The sequence below is a fragment of the Choloepus didactylus genome, chromosome 21 (genome assembly GCF_015220235.1).
Source record: "Choloepus didactylus isolate mChoDid1 chromosome 21, mChoDid1.pri, whole genome shotgun sequence".
NCBI classification, from domain to species: Eukaryota; Metazoa; Chordata; class Mammalia; order Pilosa; family Megalonychidae; genus Choloepus; species Choloepus didactylus.
In genome coordinates this window covers 27,696,592-27,711,875 of record NC_051327.1, presented here as the reverse complement: position 1 = coordinate 27,711,875, position 15,284 = coordinate 27,696,592, and the positions used below count along the sequence as shown (strand labels likewise).

General features: G+C 58.7%; 1 protein-coding gene across 6 annotated transcripts in view; it reads right to left on the bottom strand.

The window, feature by feature from the left end:
* Nucleotides 1-1,269: 1,269 nt before the first annotated feature.
* Nucleotides 1,270-15,284, bottom strand: part of RAB11FIP3 (RAB11 family interacting protein 3) — a 92,562-nt gene continuing 78,547 nt past the window's right edge. For 2 of the 6 annotated variants that reach the window (XM_037814113.1, XM_037814115.1), the window contains 8 exons: nt 14,300-14,393; nt 13,330-13,433; nt 9,530-9,670; nt 4,685-4,766; nt 4,226-4,363; nt 3,059-3,214; nt 2,814-2,954; nt 1,270-2,734 (listed from right to left, as the gene is read on the bottom strand). In XM_037814113.1, coding sequence (XP_037670041.1) covers nt 2,621-2,734; nt 2,814-2,954; nt 3,059-3,214; nt 4,226-4,363; nt 4,685-4,766; nt 9,530-9,670; nt 13,330-13,433; nt 14,300-14,393 — 970 coding nt within the window. In that variant the 3' untranslated portion in view covers nt 1,270-2,620. Of the gene's footprint in view, nt 2,735-2,813; nt 3,240-4,225; nt 4,364-4,684; nt 4,767-9,529; nt 9,671-13,329; nt 13,434-14,299; nt 14,394-15,284 lie in introns of those variants that run through there. The other 4 variants (XR_005213527.1, XR_005213526.1, XM_037814114.1 and 1 more) reach the window with 4 other exon arrangements.

Below are 15,284 nucleotides of genomic sequence, written 5' to 3'. Positions count from 1 at the left end.
GGAACAGAAGCGGGCTCTGTGACACCAGGCCCCGCCCAGACGGGGTCCACCCGTGAGGACAGGGTGCCGCCGCTAGGGCCGCACCCACAGGGCCGGGGTGGAGACCCCAGGCAGTCTCCCTGCACATCCTGCCCATGCTGCCTCACCCACCCTGGGGACAGGCTCCCTTTGGGCTGACCTCAACATCTGAAAGCCAAGACCCTCAAGCCGTGCGGCCTGGCACAGGCGGGTAAAGGGGGAAGCTGCTGCCCCTTACTTGCTTCCTGGCTCCAGCCGCCCGGCACAGTGCAGGGCCCCTCAGGAGAGGCCGGTGAGTGGTACCCAGTGCTGGGCCCACATGCCAGGGGCGGGCAGAGGGGGCCCAGCAGGTCCAGCGTTCGTGGATGGACATGGGAGGGTGGGGCAGGCCTCCCTTCCCCGTTGGGGGGGGATGGACCCCTCCTCCTCGTCCCTCCCACCTCTCAACCTGCTAAGTGGGCTCCCCTGGCACAGGCTGTGCCCTCAGGGTCCCTCTTCAGCCCACCTGGGCTCCTGGGCTGGCACTGCTGACCCTTGGCTGCTGGCTGACTGGTTTTCCGCCTGTGGTCAGAGCGGCCGGCAGCGGCTCGGAGGGCCGGGCCCAGCCCCTCTGCAGGAGGCCACAATGCCCCTCCCCGGCTGGGGCTTGGGGCTTCACTAGCAATTCAAGCCCCTGGCCCCCGCTGCAGCCACCCAGTCCTTTCTCTGACCCCCGCCCTGGGGTCCAAGCAGCCGAGCCCCTTCCTGGCCTAGGACCTCTGCACGGTCCTTCCCTCCATCACCCCATGTCTTCCCATGGCCGGACCCGAGACTTGCAACTCTCTGAGCCCCCATGTTGCGACCATCCCCCAGGGCAGCCCCAGCAGCCCAGGCCACCTCCGCCCTCCTGGGACTCAGGGGCCATGTCCTCCCACGACAGGGCCAAGTGGGGGGCCTCTGTGATCCCACGCCCAGGAGTGTGGCAGAGCCGCAGGATCTCAGGGTGCAGACCCACCCGAGGTCAGCCCACCCCCCATGATCCCCGAGGAAGGAGCCGCCTCTGCATGTGCGGGAACAGCTTTAATCTGTCGCCAGCCCATAGGGTCCGCTCACACCCGGGGCCTCTGCCCGTAGTGAGTGATCAGCGTGCAGCTCAGTGCCCAGGTTTGCGCCAATGTCCCGGCAACTTCTCCTTTGTTCAGTGCCACTCAGTGATCCACACATACCTGTCCCAGAGCTGCAGGGCCCAATGAAGGAGGCAGAGCTCTGGTGTTTATATATCATACATATATATATTTCATGTGTATACACAGATAGTTTTCTCTCTCGAAAGAATTAAAAAAAACCGATCAACCTCCAATCTATAAAAAATACCTACTCTACATGATAGAAAAATCTCTCCTCCAAGTTTACACTGATTTACACCCAAGGCTTTTCCCAAAATTTACAGTATGAGGCAACATCTTACATGTCAGTGTGGAAAGTGATCCACGTGGAGGAGGAATGGTACAGGATGGGGCAGCCCCCCACATGCTGGATCTCGGCCCACGGGGGCGGCCGCAGCAGCCTCTGGAGGAGACCCCTGTGCACCTAGACCATGTAGGGGGCTGGGAACCCTGGGCCAGACGAAGCCACCACCGCGCCCAGATTCCAGCTGCCAGGAAGGCCTCGTGCTTTCCTCCTCACCCACGCTCTCCAGGGATGGCCCTCCTCTCCACTCCCGCAAAAAGCACCCGTGGGAAAACTGCTCCTACGGCCAGCCCAGAAGGTGCCGGCGTCAGACTCTGGCCTGTGAAACAGGTCTTCCCGCAGGCAGCCGTGGACGTGGGCCCCTGGAGCCAGGGAAGTTCTCACCCCCTGAAAGCAGCACCCGCCTGTCCTGCCTGCCACCCATTTGTGGCCAGAACCTCTCAGGTTATGAATTCACAGCCAAGGGTCTGGCACGGGCTTCTGCCCCAGCTCTTGTGGGGGTCATCCCCAGCCACGGTCAGAGCCCTGAGGGTTATTGCAGTAAGGGCCCTGGAGGCCCCGGGCCCGTGCGGGAGGAGACAGACCTGAGAGGTCCTGGTGCTGCATCTCCCCTGCTGGGTGGCAAGGCCTGAGCTGCTCAGGGGTGTGGGGCAGCTGCAGGGGGAAAACCAAGCCCCCAGAAAATGGTGACAGGAGCGGCAGGGTCCACTACGTCAGCCTGTTCTCCACTCCCACCCAAGTCCTCCGGCCCCTCACCACCGCGTCCAGCGCGGGGTCCAGGGCCTTGACCCCCACCCTGGAGCAGCACTTGTGTGAGGGCAGGGCCCCAGCGGGGAGGGGGCCTGCTCCCTGTCCTTTCTTCCTGAGAGGGGTGGACAGCTCCGTGCAGGGACCCCCCAGCCTGGGCAGAGAGGAGGAGAGCGGCCCCCGACTCCGAGCTTGGCCCTGCGGCTCCAGGTCTGGGAGCTGTGGGTCTTCCTCTCCTCTCCCACCTGCTCTCTGCCCCCCGGCACCCCAGCGTTACCTGTCCCCCCCCCGCCCACCAGTCCCCAGTGGCGGGGTGCTTCCTGCGCACTCTGGCTGGGGGCTGTGGACCTGCTGGTTCCGGCTGCGTTGCGGCATGTCCTGGGCCCAGCCGCTGGGCCTCGCTGCTCTACTTCACCTCCAGGATGGAAGGGTTGGTCTCCATGATGGCCACGATGATCCTGTCGATATAGTCCTGCAGGCGCAGGTTGATCTCCTCTTGCTTCTGGATCGCTTCCATCAGCTGTGGGAGAGTGAAGAGAGCGCAGGGGTGAGCGGCTGCCAGCCCTGCAGACCTGAGCTGGGGCGGGGGCTGGCACTACCTCATCGCGGGAGACGGAGCTGATCTCTGCGGCCAGCGACTCCGAGAAGGATGTGGAGAAGAGGCTCCTGGCGCCCTGGATGCTCAGGTTGATGATGTGCCCATTGAGCTCATCGTTCTGCTCCTTCAGGCTGCGGTTGTCCTGCGGGCCGGGGGCGGGGGGGCGCCTGAGCGGGCCCTGCCCCCCTGCCCCCGCCCCTCCCAGCTACAGGGGAGACTGACGGGGTTGCAAGGGGCCCGGCCCACCTGCTTCAGCCTGCGGACCTCCTGCTCCAGCTCGCTCTCCCTGGCCCGGCTGTTGTACTCCTGCAGGCCAGCACTGCTGCTGCGGCCCCTCCTCTGCTCGACCTCCAGCTTGAACAGCTGCAGCTGCTCCAGCTGCTTGCGCAGGTCCTCGATCAGCTGCAAGCACAGGTGAGGTTGGAGCCTAGATGCACGAGGCGTGGAGGGGAGTCAGGCACAGGGGTAGTGGGGTAGGCCCAGACACAGCAGGCAGCCATCGCTGGGTCATCCACACCCTCCAGGGTCTCTGGGTCCCTTGCTCTAGGGAGGACCCCTCTGCCCAGAAGGCTCTGGTGACCACCTCAGGAGACAAAGAGCATGGTGTCCACCTTATCACAAATGGGCAGCCAGAGCATGGACACTGACACGCAGAGAAACGGAAAAGCCCCTGGGACTTCCAAACACACAGAGAAACAGAAAAGTCCCTGTCGACACCCAACACGAGGACAAACAGAAAAGCCCCTGTGGACACCCGACACACGGAGAAATGGAAAAGCCCCTGTGGACACCCGACACGAAGACAAACGGGAAAGCCCCTGTGGACACCCGACACGAGGACAAACGGGAAAGCCCCTGTGGACACCCAACACGAGGACAAACGGAAAAGCCCCTGTGGACACCCGACACACGGAGAAATGGAAAAGCCCCTGTGGACACCCAACACGAGGACAAACGGGAAAGCCCCTGTGGACACCCAACACACGGAGAAATGGAAAAGCCCCTGTGGACACCCAACATGAGGACAAACGGGAAAGCCCCTGTGGACACCCAACACACTCGGGAAACATGGGGGAAGGGCACACGTGGGTCCCCTATATTCTCCTAGCCATTTCTCCCTAAGTTTGAAGGTAGCTCGAAATAGAACCTTACACACACATGTAAAGAAGGAAAAAGAAAACAGCAGGTAGCTGCCAAAAGCAGCAGCCCGTCGTGGCTCTAGACACATCGTGGGATGGCAAAGACACTTCTGGCCATCATGGCTGCTTGGCACCACGTGGCAGGGGCAGGACTGCAGCTCTGGCCGCTCCTTCTGTCCCCTTCCCCCCACCATGCTGCCCTTTGTCATACGCTCGCCCTTCGCCCAGTGCCCCCACTCCCTGCCTGCCCTGCCCTGCTCCCACCCGGCTGCACCTCCTGGGCTGCTTCTCTGTCCCTCCTGAACCGGTGCCTCTCGTGGCTCAGCCTGTCGCCCGCCTGCCTCCTGCCCTCCTGCTCCTCGCTCAGCCGCAATGACAAGTCCTCGATCTCGTTCAACAATCTCTGCTTCTCCTGCAGAAGGAAACGATTTACCCTGGAATACCTGTCATTTAGGCAGACACATGACCTCACCCCCCACCCCAAGCTCTGCCACCTGTTCCACACGGCCCCCCTGCCCCAGGTGTGAGTGAGGCAGGTGTGCACCAGGCAGGTGTGGGGCTTCTGCACGGCCACAGGGCTCTTCCCGGGGTGAGAGGAGCCAGAGGGACAGCTGGGGAGGCAGGGTGCCCCAGTGCAGCTGGGGTCAGCACCACAGGGCGGCCCCAGAAGCAGCACACTGCGAGGCGAGCCGGTAGGTCCCAGCACAGGCAGCACCCCTGCCCGGCACCTCACCTCCTCCAGGCGCTCGATGCTGGCCTTCAAGCAGGGCGTGCAGGCCCGCAGCTCGCTGTTCTCTTCGTCCAGCTGCTGCAGCCTGCGGCACAAGAACAAGGCTGGGGCCGGCCCGAGGGGCTTCCCTGCGATCCAGGCGTCTGGTCTGACATCAGGGAAGAGCCACCAAGGAAAGTGTGGCCCTGCCCACACCCGCCTGGTTCCAGACGCTTCTCCTCTTGGCCTTGTCTGTCCAGGACCTCACCTGGGGCCCAGGGCCCTCAGCTGTCTGTTTCTCAGGGCCTCGGTGAGGGGGCTGGAGGTGCAGGGAGGCCGCCCCTTGCTTGGGCTTGTCTGATGGCTCCTCGTGACCCGACGGGGAGGATGAGGCTTGGCTGTGGCCACAAGGGCCTCTGCGTCCTCCCTGTCGGGCCCCAGGCCTCCATCCCAGCCAAGTCAGGACTGGAAGTGAGTCGCAAGGTCCGGCCAACCCTGAGGGGTGCGGGGCTCGGCTCCACTGCCTGGAGCACACGTCATCTGGAATCCACTATCAAGAACGTTCGTCTCCTCTCCCTTTATTCACACACGCCTGGGCTCCCGTGAGCCTGCCGCACTCCCTGTCCTTCCGGCTCGGGGGCACCTCCTTACTCTCTGGCGTTACGGGCCACTGGAGGCTCCTCTTGCACTTCCCTGCCCTTCTCTCCGAGGGCCCTGGCTGCCCTCCACAGTCCAGCTTCGCCACCATCATCCTCACTCAGCCCCACTACGAGCACCTGGTGCAGGGGGCATGGGCAGGGCTGCCCAGGAGGGGCCGGCACCTGCCTCACGGGGTGTATTGTCGGCAACATGGCCCAGGCAGGGCCGCACCCTCACCTTGCCAGGAGCTGGCATCCCAGGGTGGGGCGTGGGCGTGACCCACGTCTTGTTTCAGCCTCACCTTCGCCCTAATGCCCAAGGGCACCCACTGCTACCTCTGAGCCTTGGGATCCGAGAGGTAAATCTGCTACTTCCCGGCTTTCCCAGGGCTGCCGGGTTTCTGCTCTCACCCTGCCGTGGGCTCGGGAGGGCTGCTGTGGCCGCACCTGCCCTGGCGACACCCACGGACGACTCGGCTCGGGGCGGTCGCTTTCCAGTTGCTCGGCTGGGGGTGGGGCAGGCGGGACACGTGCGACCTGCCCACATGGCCGTCCTGGCATCTCCACGCCATTACTCGTCCCTTTTAAAAGTACCCTGCTTTATTTCTCATAAATACAAAGCACATGATGCTTTCATTCTACCGAATTTTGAAAACAGACACGAGCAAACAGGAGAAAGTAACTTTACTTGGGGGACGGCACCCTGCCCCGGCCCGCCCGCTCCCCTCAGGTTCCTCTGCCCGACGCCCCGCTGCGCTCTCCCTGTGCCCTCGTCTGTCCGCACCGCCCCCAGCCCTCCAGCTGTCTGTTGCCTCCTCTCTCCTTTCTCCCCAAGTACTGGGAGAAAATCCTCCCCCACATCTGCTGGAAGGGTGGCGGGTGCCATTCTCCCCAGTGCCCTGCAACCAGCAGGCACTAGCCATGGCCAAGGACCCGAGGGGCTCCCTGGGACCCCCACCTTACAGACTGTTCTCAGACCCCCCCAACCCCTTGCACATCCCATGCCACTCTCTGTTCTCCCAACTTTGACGACTCGGCCACAGCCCTGCTGCTCCCCAGGTGTACGCCTGACGTGCACACGCCTCCTTCCTGCCATCCACACATGTACACCTGACGTGCACGCCCCTCCTTCCCTCTGTCCACAATGTACACCTGACGTGCACACACCTCCTTCCTGCCATTCACACGTGTACACCTGATGCGCACGCACCTCTTTCCCTCTGTCCACACGCGTACACCTGATGTGCATGCGTCTCCTTCCCTCCATCCACACGTGTACACCCAACATGCACGCACTTCCTTCCCTCCATCCACACGTACACCTGACGTGCACACGCCTCCTTCCTGCCATCCATACATGTACACCTGACGTGCACATGCCTCCTTCCCTCTGTCCACAATGTACACCTGACATGCACACGCCTCCTTCCTGCCATTGACACGTGTATACCTGATGCGCACGCACCTGTTTCCCTCTGTCCACACGCGTACACCTGATGTGCATGCGTCTCCTTCCCTCCATCCACACGTGTACACCCAACATGCACGCACTTCCTTCCCTCCGTCCACACGTACACCTGACGTGCACATGCCTTCCTGCCATCCACACATGTACACCTGACGTGCACGTGCCTCCTTCCCTCTGTCCACACGTACACCTGATCTGCACGTGCCTCCTTCCCTCTGTCCACACGCGTACACCTGACGTACACGCGCCTCCTTCCCTCTGTCCACAATGTACACCTGACGTGCACACGCCTCCTTCCTGCCATTCACACGTGTACACCTGATGCGCACGCACCTCTTCCCTCTGTCCACACGCGTACACCTGATGTGCACACGTCTCCTTCCCTCCATCCACACGTGTACACCCAACATGCACGCACTTCCTTCCCTCCGTCCACACGTACACCTGACGTGCACACGCCTCCTTCCTGCCATCCACACATGTACACCTGACGTGCATGTGCCTCCTTCCCTCTGTCCACACGTACACCTGATCTGCACGTGCCTCCTTCCCTGTCTACACGCGTACACCTGACGTGCACGCGCCTCCTTCCCTCTGTCCACACATACACCTGATCTGCACGCGCCTCCTTCCCTCTGTCCACACATACACCTGATTTGCACGTGCCTCCTTCCCTCTGTCCACACGCGTACACCTGACATGCACGCGCCTCCTTCCCTCTGTCCACACATACACCTGATCTGCACGCGCCTCCTTCCCTCTGTCCACACGCGTACACCTGACATGCACGCGCCTCCTTCCCTCTGTCCACACATACACCTGATCTGCACGCGCCTCCTTCCCTCTGTCCACACGCGTACACCTGACGTGCACGCGCCTCCTTCCCTCTGTCCACACATACACCTGATCTGCACGTGCCTCCTTCCCTCTGTCCACACGCGTACACCTGACGTGCACGCGCCTCCTTCCCTCTGTCCACACATACACCTGATCTGCACGTGCCTCCTTCCCTCTGTCCACACGCGTACACCTGACATGCACGCGCCTCCTTCCCTCTGTCCACACATACACCTGATCTGCACGTGCCTCCTTCCCTCTGTCCACACGCGTACACCTGACATGCACGCGCCTCCTTCCCTCTGTCCACACATACACCTGATCTGCACGTGCCTCCTTCCCTCTGTCCACACGCGTACACCTGATGTGCACGCGCCTCCTTCCCTCTGTCCACACATACACCTGATCTGCACGCGCCTCCTTCCCTCTGTCCACACATGTACACCTGACGTGCACGCGCCTCCTTCCCTCTGTCCACACATACACCTGATCTGCACACGCCTCCTTCCCTCTGTCCACACATGTACACCTGATGTGCATGCGCCTCCTTCCCTCCATCCATGGAGGCATCATCCCCAGGCCCCAAGCCCCTCACTCCCCGCTTCTCCGAGCTCTGCCAGCATCAGCTCCTGTCTCCTAGAGGAGGCCCCACTTCTGAGTCCCAGGTGTGCTCCGGGTGGTGAGACCACACATGCCCAACTCGGCACAGACAGCCCCTAAGCCTGTGCCGGACCCCAGCTCGCTCTTCCCAGGCTGTTCCGAGGGCCTGGGAGTGGAGCATGTACACCTCAGCTCAGCCCACCAAGGACCACGAACCCCTGCCCAAGCCAGATCCTGCAGAGGACTCTGGGCCTGCTCGGCGGCAGCAGCCACACTTGCCCACCTGGCTCCATGAGGGTCTCCTGAGACCCCATGGGCCTCACACCCCTTCAGGCCGCTGTCCTGCTCTGGGTTGTGGCTGTCAGGGGTCTCCACAGCCCTTCTGCTTCCCCCTGCTGAGCCCCTTGGGCCGGCTTCGGCCGAGGTGTGGAAGGCAGCATGTGACTGTCCTGCACCCCAGGCCCCACCTCTGTGGTCCCCAGTGGACCGGGGACGTGGCAGGGCCAGAGGAGACAGCTACTGGATGAGCAATGCCACAGTCCACCACCACACCAAGGCCCAGGAGAGGATGCGGTGCCGCTGGCAGCCCGGGCGCCCGGGGGCAGCGCTCCTTCCGGGTGGCAGCTGTGGCCCCAGCACCAGGCAGCCGGCACTGCGCAGGGTCCTCAGCAGCAGCCCCTCCTGCCCCTCTCAGCGCCACCTATGAAAACGCCCTGGAGCTCGTCTCAGATAAAGTCATAAGATGTATCTTTGCAGCTTTAGGAGCTGGAAAGGAACACAAGCAAAAGAACCTGTAATGTTCTTTCATGGATATTTTTAAATACTGTCCTTGGAATTATGAAAACGGAGGCTCAGTTAAAAATATGACATAAAAAAAGTGCCTTCCTGCAGGAGCCACTGGGGCCCTCCGCCTCCCGGCTGCAGCCAAAGGTCTTGCGCTCACGGTGGTGCCGGGGCTCGCAGCACCGAGCGGCCCCACGAGCCCCGGGCAGAGAGCTGGCCCCCAGGATGGTGCTGCCGCTCCAACCTCTGTACCTTTCTGAGATATTCTGATACAGGGTAGTGTCAGTCTTCTTTTTTTACTTTTCCTTCTAAGGTTTACATCTCCAGACAAGCAGAAAAATAATTTTGTCAAGTTTCCCTTAAAAAAAGACGGTTATTCTGACAGGGATGACGTCAGCGAGAGTGCAGGAGACGGCGCCTCTGCCTTCAGTCCTTGGTGGCTTCAGGAGGCTTTTCTACTTTTTCTGAAATTAAAAACTCCCCTGGCTGTTGTGCTTTCCTGGGTCCTCTGCCTTTCCTCATGGGCGAGATGGGCCCCCCTACCTGGCCTGCAAGTTTTCCACCTCGATGCTCCTCTCCCGCTCCACCTTGCACAGGAGCTCCCTCTGCCTCCGGGCCTCCTCCAGCACCCTGGTGCTGGCTCTCAGCTCCTGCTCCTTCAGCTGCTCCTCCAGTGCGTTGGCTCTGCAGAGTGGGGGACATGGGCCCATCTCAGGGCCCAGATCACAGCTGGCACCCCAGCTCCAGGCATGGCACCAGCAGAGCAGGGAGGTGCCAGCCCACAGTCCCTGCTCCGCTATGCCAAGCGTGCCCAGAGCTCCAGATCCTCAGATAAGGTCATGGGGCAGACCTGGCCCATCCAGCCCGCTACAACCCAGCTGCTGCCCATGGAAGAGGAGATGCCCCGGGGCATCGCCCATGGCTCGTACAAGACCATCTCTCCAATCCAAGGGACGGAACAGCTAAATACAGCAGTCCCGGACGTCCTGAAGGACAAGTCCTGGTTCTAACAAAAGTGCAACCCAGTTCCCAGCAATCTCCAAGGGCAGACACACAGGCACTTGAGCACCTTGGGCTAGTCCTGCCCCGCCCAGGACCCCACAGCAGAGCCGACAGCACCCCAAGAGCGGGACTCGGCAGATGATGCCCTCAGGAGCCCTGCGGCCCCCCACTCCCCACAGACCCGCAGGCCCCAGAGCACAGGGAAGCCCCTCCCCAGCCCCGGATGCCCACGCAGAGCTGCTCGTCTGGATTTAGCGCTCACGCTTTGGAGTAACCAAGGATCCCCGGAATGCAAGGCAAGCTTTTAACACAAAGTGGCCAAAGCAAGCAAGCAAACAAACAAAAGACCTCAAAGGAAACACGTCATGCAGGAAACGGCAGGGGAAAGAGCCCTGTAAGTAATATCCTCAGAAAGCTAAGAGTGAAATGTTGTAGAAAAAACATAACAAAAAGAAATTCTTAGAAATAAAAAATACGAGAAGAAAAAAGTTCAGTAGAAGAGTTGAAGAAGAAAACTGAAGATATTACATAGAAAAGTAAACCAAAAAGACAAAGTCAGAAAATAAGAAAGGAAAGAAAAGAAGAAGAAAGGTTCAGAAGGCCTAATATTTTATTTAAAGACGTTCAGGCTCACAAGAAACCGAAAAACGTGCAGAGAAATAATTCTAGAAACCTTCCTGAAACTGAAGGACGTATGTTCAGACTTCAAGGCTGAAAACCGAGTGACAACCAGAAAGTGACTAAAAAGTCCCCAAGTGCCTGAGTGAGTGGCAGGCCCCGGACATAGCACCTGGGCCAGGCAGCACCAGAGCTGCTTCTCCAAACCCCCGGGTAGCCCTGCTTCCATCCGACGATTCTGTGCCCAGAGAAACCATCAGCCGGGTGGGGAGCGGGGGGTAGAGTAAAAACATTTTCAGACATACAAGATGTCAAAGAATTTATCTCCTTTGTGCTCTTTTCTAGGCAACCCTCAGGGAAGAGTAACCAAAAAAGGAAGGGAACTGGAAGAACCAAGAGCAGGGATATGAGTGGACACTGCATGCTGGTGTCTTAGGATAGCCATGTTCACAATTCGCAACAGACAGAGGTGGCCTAAGTACATCGACCAACAAACAGAACGGTGGACTGTGGTGTACACATTCAAGGGAATACTGGGCAGTGGCAAGAAGGAATGAAGTTTTGAGTATGCAACTAGGTGTATGGACCTTGAGGACAGTACGTTTAGTGAAATGAGCCAGAATCGAAAAGCCAAACATTATAACACCTTGCTAATATGGACTAACTATAATGTGCAAACTCTGAGAATGGAGTCTGAGAACACAGGTTATCAGGGGAAGGCTGTAAGGGTTCCTAAATTGTAAGCTCTTACAGCAGTCACATCGATTCCTGAGTTGTAATGGTTGTTTCTAAATTCTGAGAGGCTGAGCTGTTCGTGTATAACCTGGTCGGTCCCTATAACTTTCGGTATCTGTTTGGCACCTGAGACTCAGAGCCAGGGTTCGGCAGCTATGAATGTCAGCATTACCCCATAGAGCAAACGTTAAGTCTGGAAAAAGAGATCAGACTTCAATCAGAGATACGAACGAAATGGACTTGGTCAGGACTAAGGTAAACCAGACTAAAGGGAAAAGGATGATATTGACTGGGTTTTAAAACTTTAACTTCTATATGAGACCAAAAGAACTGATGTTTATTTGGTGGAAAATCTATATTTTCTGTAGCAAACTATATAATTTAACTTGCATGGTCAGTTTATTCAAACACCATAATTACATGGAACCTTTAACAGGGGGTGAGATCTGGTTGGTAATACAGATTAGCATGAAGCCTCGATATATCCCCGAGTAATTTGGACAGAAAATAAAAATCTATTTGCAAAGCTCCCTTGAAGGCCTGGGGGGAAACTGGAAATATTAAACTTCCCTACCTGGAGAATTCTTGATATTCTCACAAGCTTTGGGGACTACCAGCTTAGTAGGCTGAGCCCTCGATCGGGGGGCTTGCCCTTATGAAGCTCGTTACTGCAAAGGAGAGGCTAAGCCTACTTAGAACCATGCCTAAGAGTCTCCCCCAGAGAACCTCGTTGTTGCTCAGATGTGGCCCCTCTCTGTCTAACTAAGCCCACTCTGCAGGTGAACTCACTGCCCTCCCCCTCTACATGGAATCTGACTCCCAGGGGTGTAAATCTCCCTGACAACGCAGGACGTGACTCCTGAGCCTGGACCTGGCATTGTGGGATTGAGAAAGACTTCCTGACCAAGAGGGGGAAGCAAAACGAAACAAAGTTTCAGTGGCTGAGAGATTTCAAATGGAGTCGAGAGGTCACTCTAGAGGGTATTCTTATGCATTTTATAGATACCCCTTTTTAGGTTTTAGTGTATTAGAACAGCTAGAAGGAAATACCTGAAACTATCAAACTGCAACCCAGAAGCCTTTAAGACAATTCTTTAAGACAACTGTACAACTATGTAGCTTACACAGTGTGAACGTGTGACTGAAAACTTTGTGGCTCCCACTCCCTGTATCCAGTGTATGAACAGATGAGTAGAAAAAAGGGGGACAAAAAGTAAATGAATAATAGAGGGGAAAAAGGAGCATGAGATGTTTTGAGTGTTCTTTCGTACTTTTGTTTTTATTCTTATTTTCATTTTTATTTCTTGAAGTAATGAAAATGTCAAAAAAATTGATTGTGGTAATGAATGAACAACTATGTGTTGGAACTGTGAACAACTGATGGTACACCACGGATGACTGTATGATACGTGAATATATCTCAATAAAAATGCATTTAAAAAAAAAAAGGAAGGGAAGGCGGGGCCCATAAGTCAGGTCAAACCCGGAAGAAAAGCCTCAGGGGCTCCTCTGCAGTCGGTGGACATGGAGTCCTGGGGAAAAGGCTGGAGCAGCATCAGCCCAAACGGGGCAGATGGCATGTAAACGTGGAAATGGCAAGGAACAGCGGCATAAGCATGTGGTTACGGGAAACTGAGGTGGACAACAGGAGAAATGGCCACTGAGAGTGGTCGGCCCTGGGGGCAGAACCCGTGTGGATGGAGTGGGCACAGGGCTGAGGACGGCACACTACACGGACGCAGGACTGACAAGTTCATCCTCGGTGCGGGGAGGACCTGGTGGGCCCACCCAGACCCCTCTCGATAAGGGCGGGAGGGAGAGGCACCTTCTGGGTGGCCATACACTGTGCACCACAGGAAGCCAAGGCTCGCTCTCTCCTGGCTGACAGCCCCCACTCCCTGGCCTGCACCCCGGCGAACAGTCATCTGCCATGCTCACCTGTGCACGCCCCCCCCTCACCTGTGCACAGCCCTCCCCCACAAACTCACCTGTGCACGAGCTGGAGGTTCTCCTGCCTCAGCCGGCTGTGCTGTTCCCCGCTGGCTGCGGTGTCCTTCTCCAGCTCCGACACCCGCTTCTCCAGGAAGATAACCTTGGTTAACAAGACAGGAGCTTCAGACACGAGTGGAGAAAGCCAAGAGAGCCCATGGCTGCCAAGTGAGCCGCTTAGGAGGCCACACCAGCGTTTTCCTTGCAAAGAATCTGAAACACACGAGGCTGGACTGGACCCAACTCGTCCTTAGAAACTGTCCCTGTGTATTTGCGGGTGAGATTCGGAGGCTCCCTGTGTGCTCGGGGTCCTGGGACTGGGGCCTGGGCAGCTTTCTTTCTGGCAGGTGGAGCAGTGAGCCTCAGGCCCCAACCCCCAGCAGGGGCCACTGCTCTGCCAGACACAGCCAAAGAGGCCGTCCGAGTGCCCAGGGATGTGAGGGACGGCTAGGCCCAGGCTCTTGGGCCCTCCCTTCTGCGGGGGCTCACTGACTAGCTGTGAGACAGACACCTACACAGGCATGAGGGGGCCTGAAGGGGCAGAGGAAGGGCTCAGCCTGGGGAGCCAGAGGAGGTTTGTCCACGCAGCCGCCCTTCCTGCTCCCTGCTCTGCTGTCCCACAAGGCTCACCCAGCTCCTACAGGCTCAGGAAGCCACCCTGCCCCGCTCCCCCCCCATCACTGCAGGACATGGTCCCCTTAGCACCTGCACACTCAGGTTCTGCCTCCAAGGGCCCCCATGGACCAAGTCTGAGAGGGTCGGGAGCGCGGGTGCCAGTCAACATGCCTTCCCTGGACTCAACCACGTGTGAAACTGGCACAAAATGTGATGGCGCTACCTGCTCAGCTCTGCTCCCCTCCTGCCCCACGACCCCACCACAGAGATGCCACAGGAGCTGCTGCTGCTCCTGCACCCCCACCGAATGCCCCTGACATGTGGCCCTTGCCCCACCCTCCTGCCCAGGACCACCTTGCCAGCAATGTCCTCCTCCACCCCATCTGCAGGGTCCCGCGGAGGGCCCTCCAGGGCCTCCATGCTCAGGGCCCCCGACTGGTGCAGGTGCCTGTGGAAGAGGGAAACAGCCCGATGCAGACAAGGCCCTTCGTCAGCATGAAGAGAGGAACGAAGGGCAGCAGCGAATGGCAATCTCCCTCAACATGACTTTCCGAGCAGTCCAGGTACACTGGAAAGCCAAGACCAGGCATGGGCGGCACTGGCCCTGTGCCAGGCGGCCAGCAGGCAGGGCAGCAGCTCTGAAGCTGTGGCCGCCTGGTGCCCTGTGGAGCAGGACAGACCCACCTCATTTCTGGGCCAGGCCGGGCCCAGCACCATGCACTTGGGCGCCAGGACAGCATCACTGCGCCCTCCAGGGGCCACGCAGGGCCTCCCGCTGGCCCTGCTCTGCCTCCACATGCGCCCCAAAGTGGCAGCGACCAGCCCTGGGCAGGGGCATGCCCGGCTGCGCTGGGACAGGCTCACGGCTCGCCTTCCTCTGCTGCAACGGCTCCAGGAGGCGGCAGAGTGGACGGACACGGTGTCCTCCACCCACCAGGCCTAGAGCAGGACCCCTCAGCAGGTCCAGGAGGGGCATGCCCGAAGTCCCCTCTCTCACTCGGGGCGCATCTGTACTGGCCTTACATTAGCCTGAAGTCTGTTCAGAAATGTGAACAGTGCATGGGGCCCCAGCACTGCGCCGGGCTGAGCCCGCCGGCCTGATGCCTCAAGCCACGTGTTCCCGAGGAAGCCACTCGCCTCTACATCGGGGACCAGCTGTTGGAGGGCTTGAATGAAGTTATGCACAGAAACCGGTTTGCAAAGGACCTGGTACAGAGTAAGAGTTACATAAGACACTAAAAAAATTGCTATCAACAATTCTCACACTATCTTCATCAAGTCCGTGAGGTTGTATTTCCTTTCAGTACTGACTGAGCTTGTGTATTTCCTACATTTGATC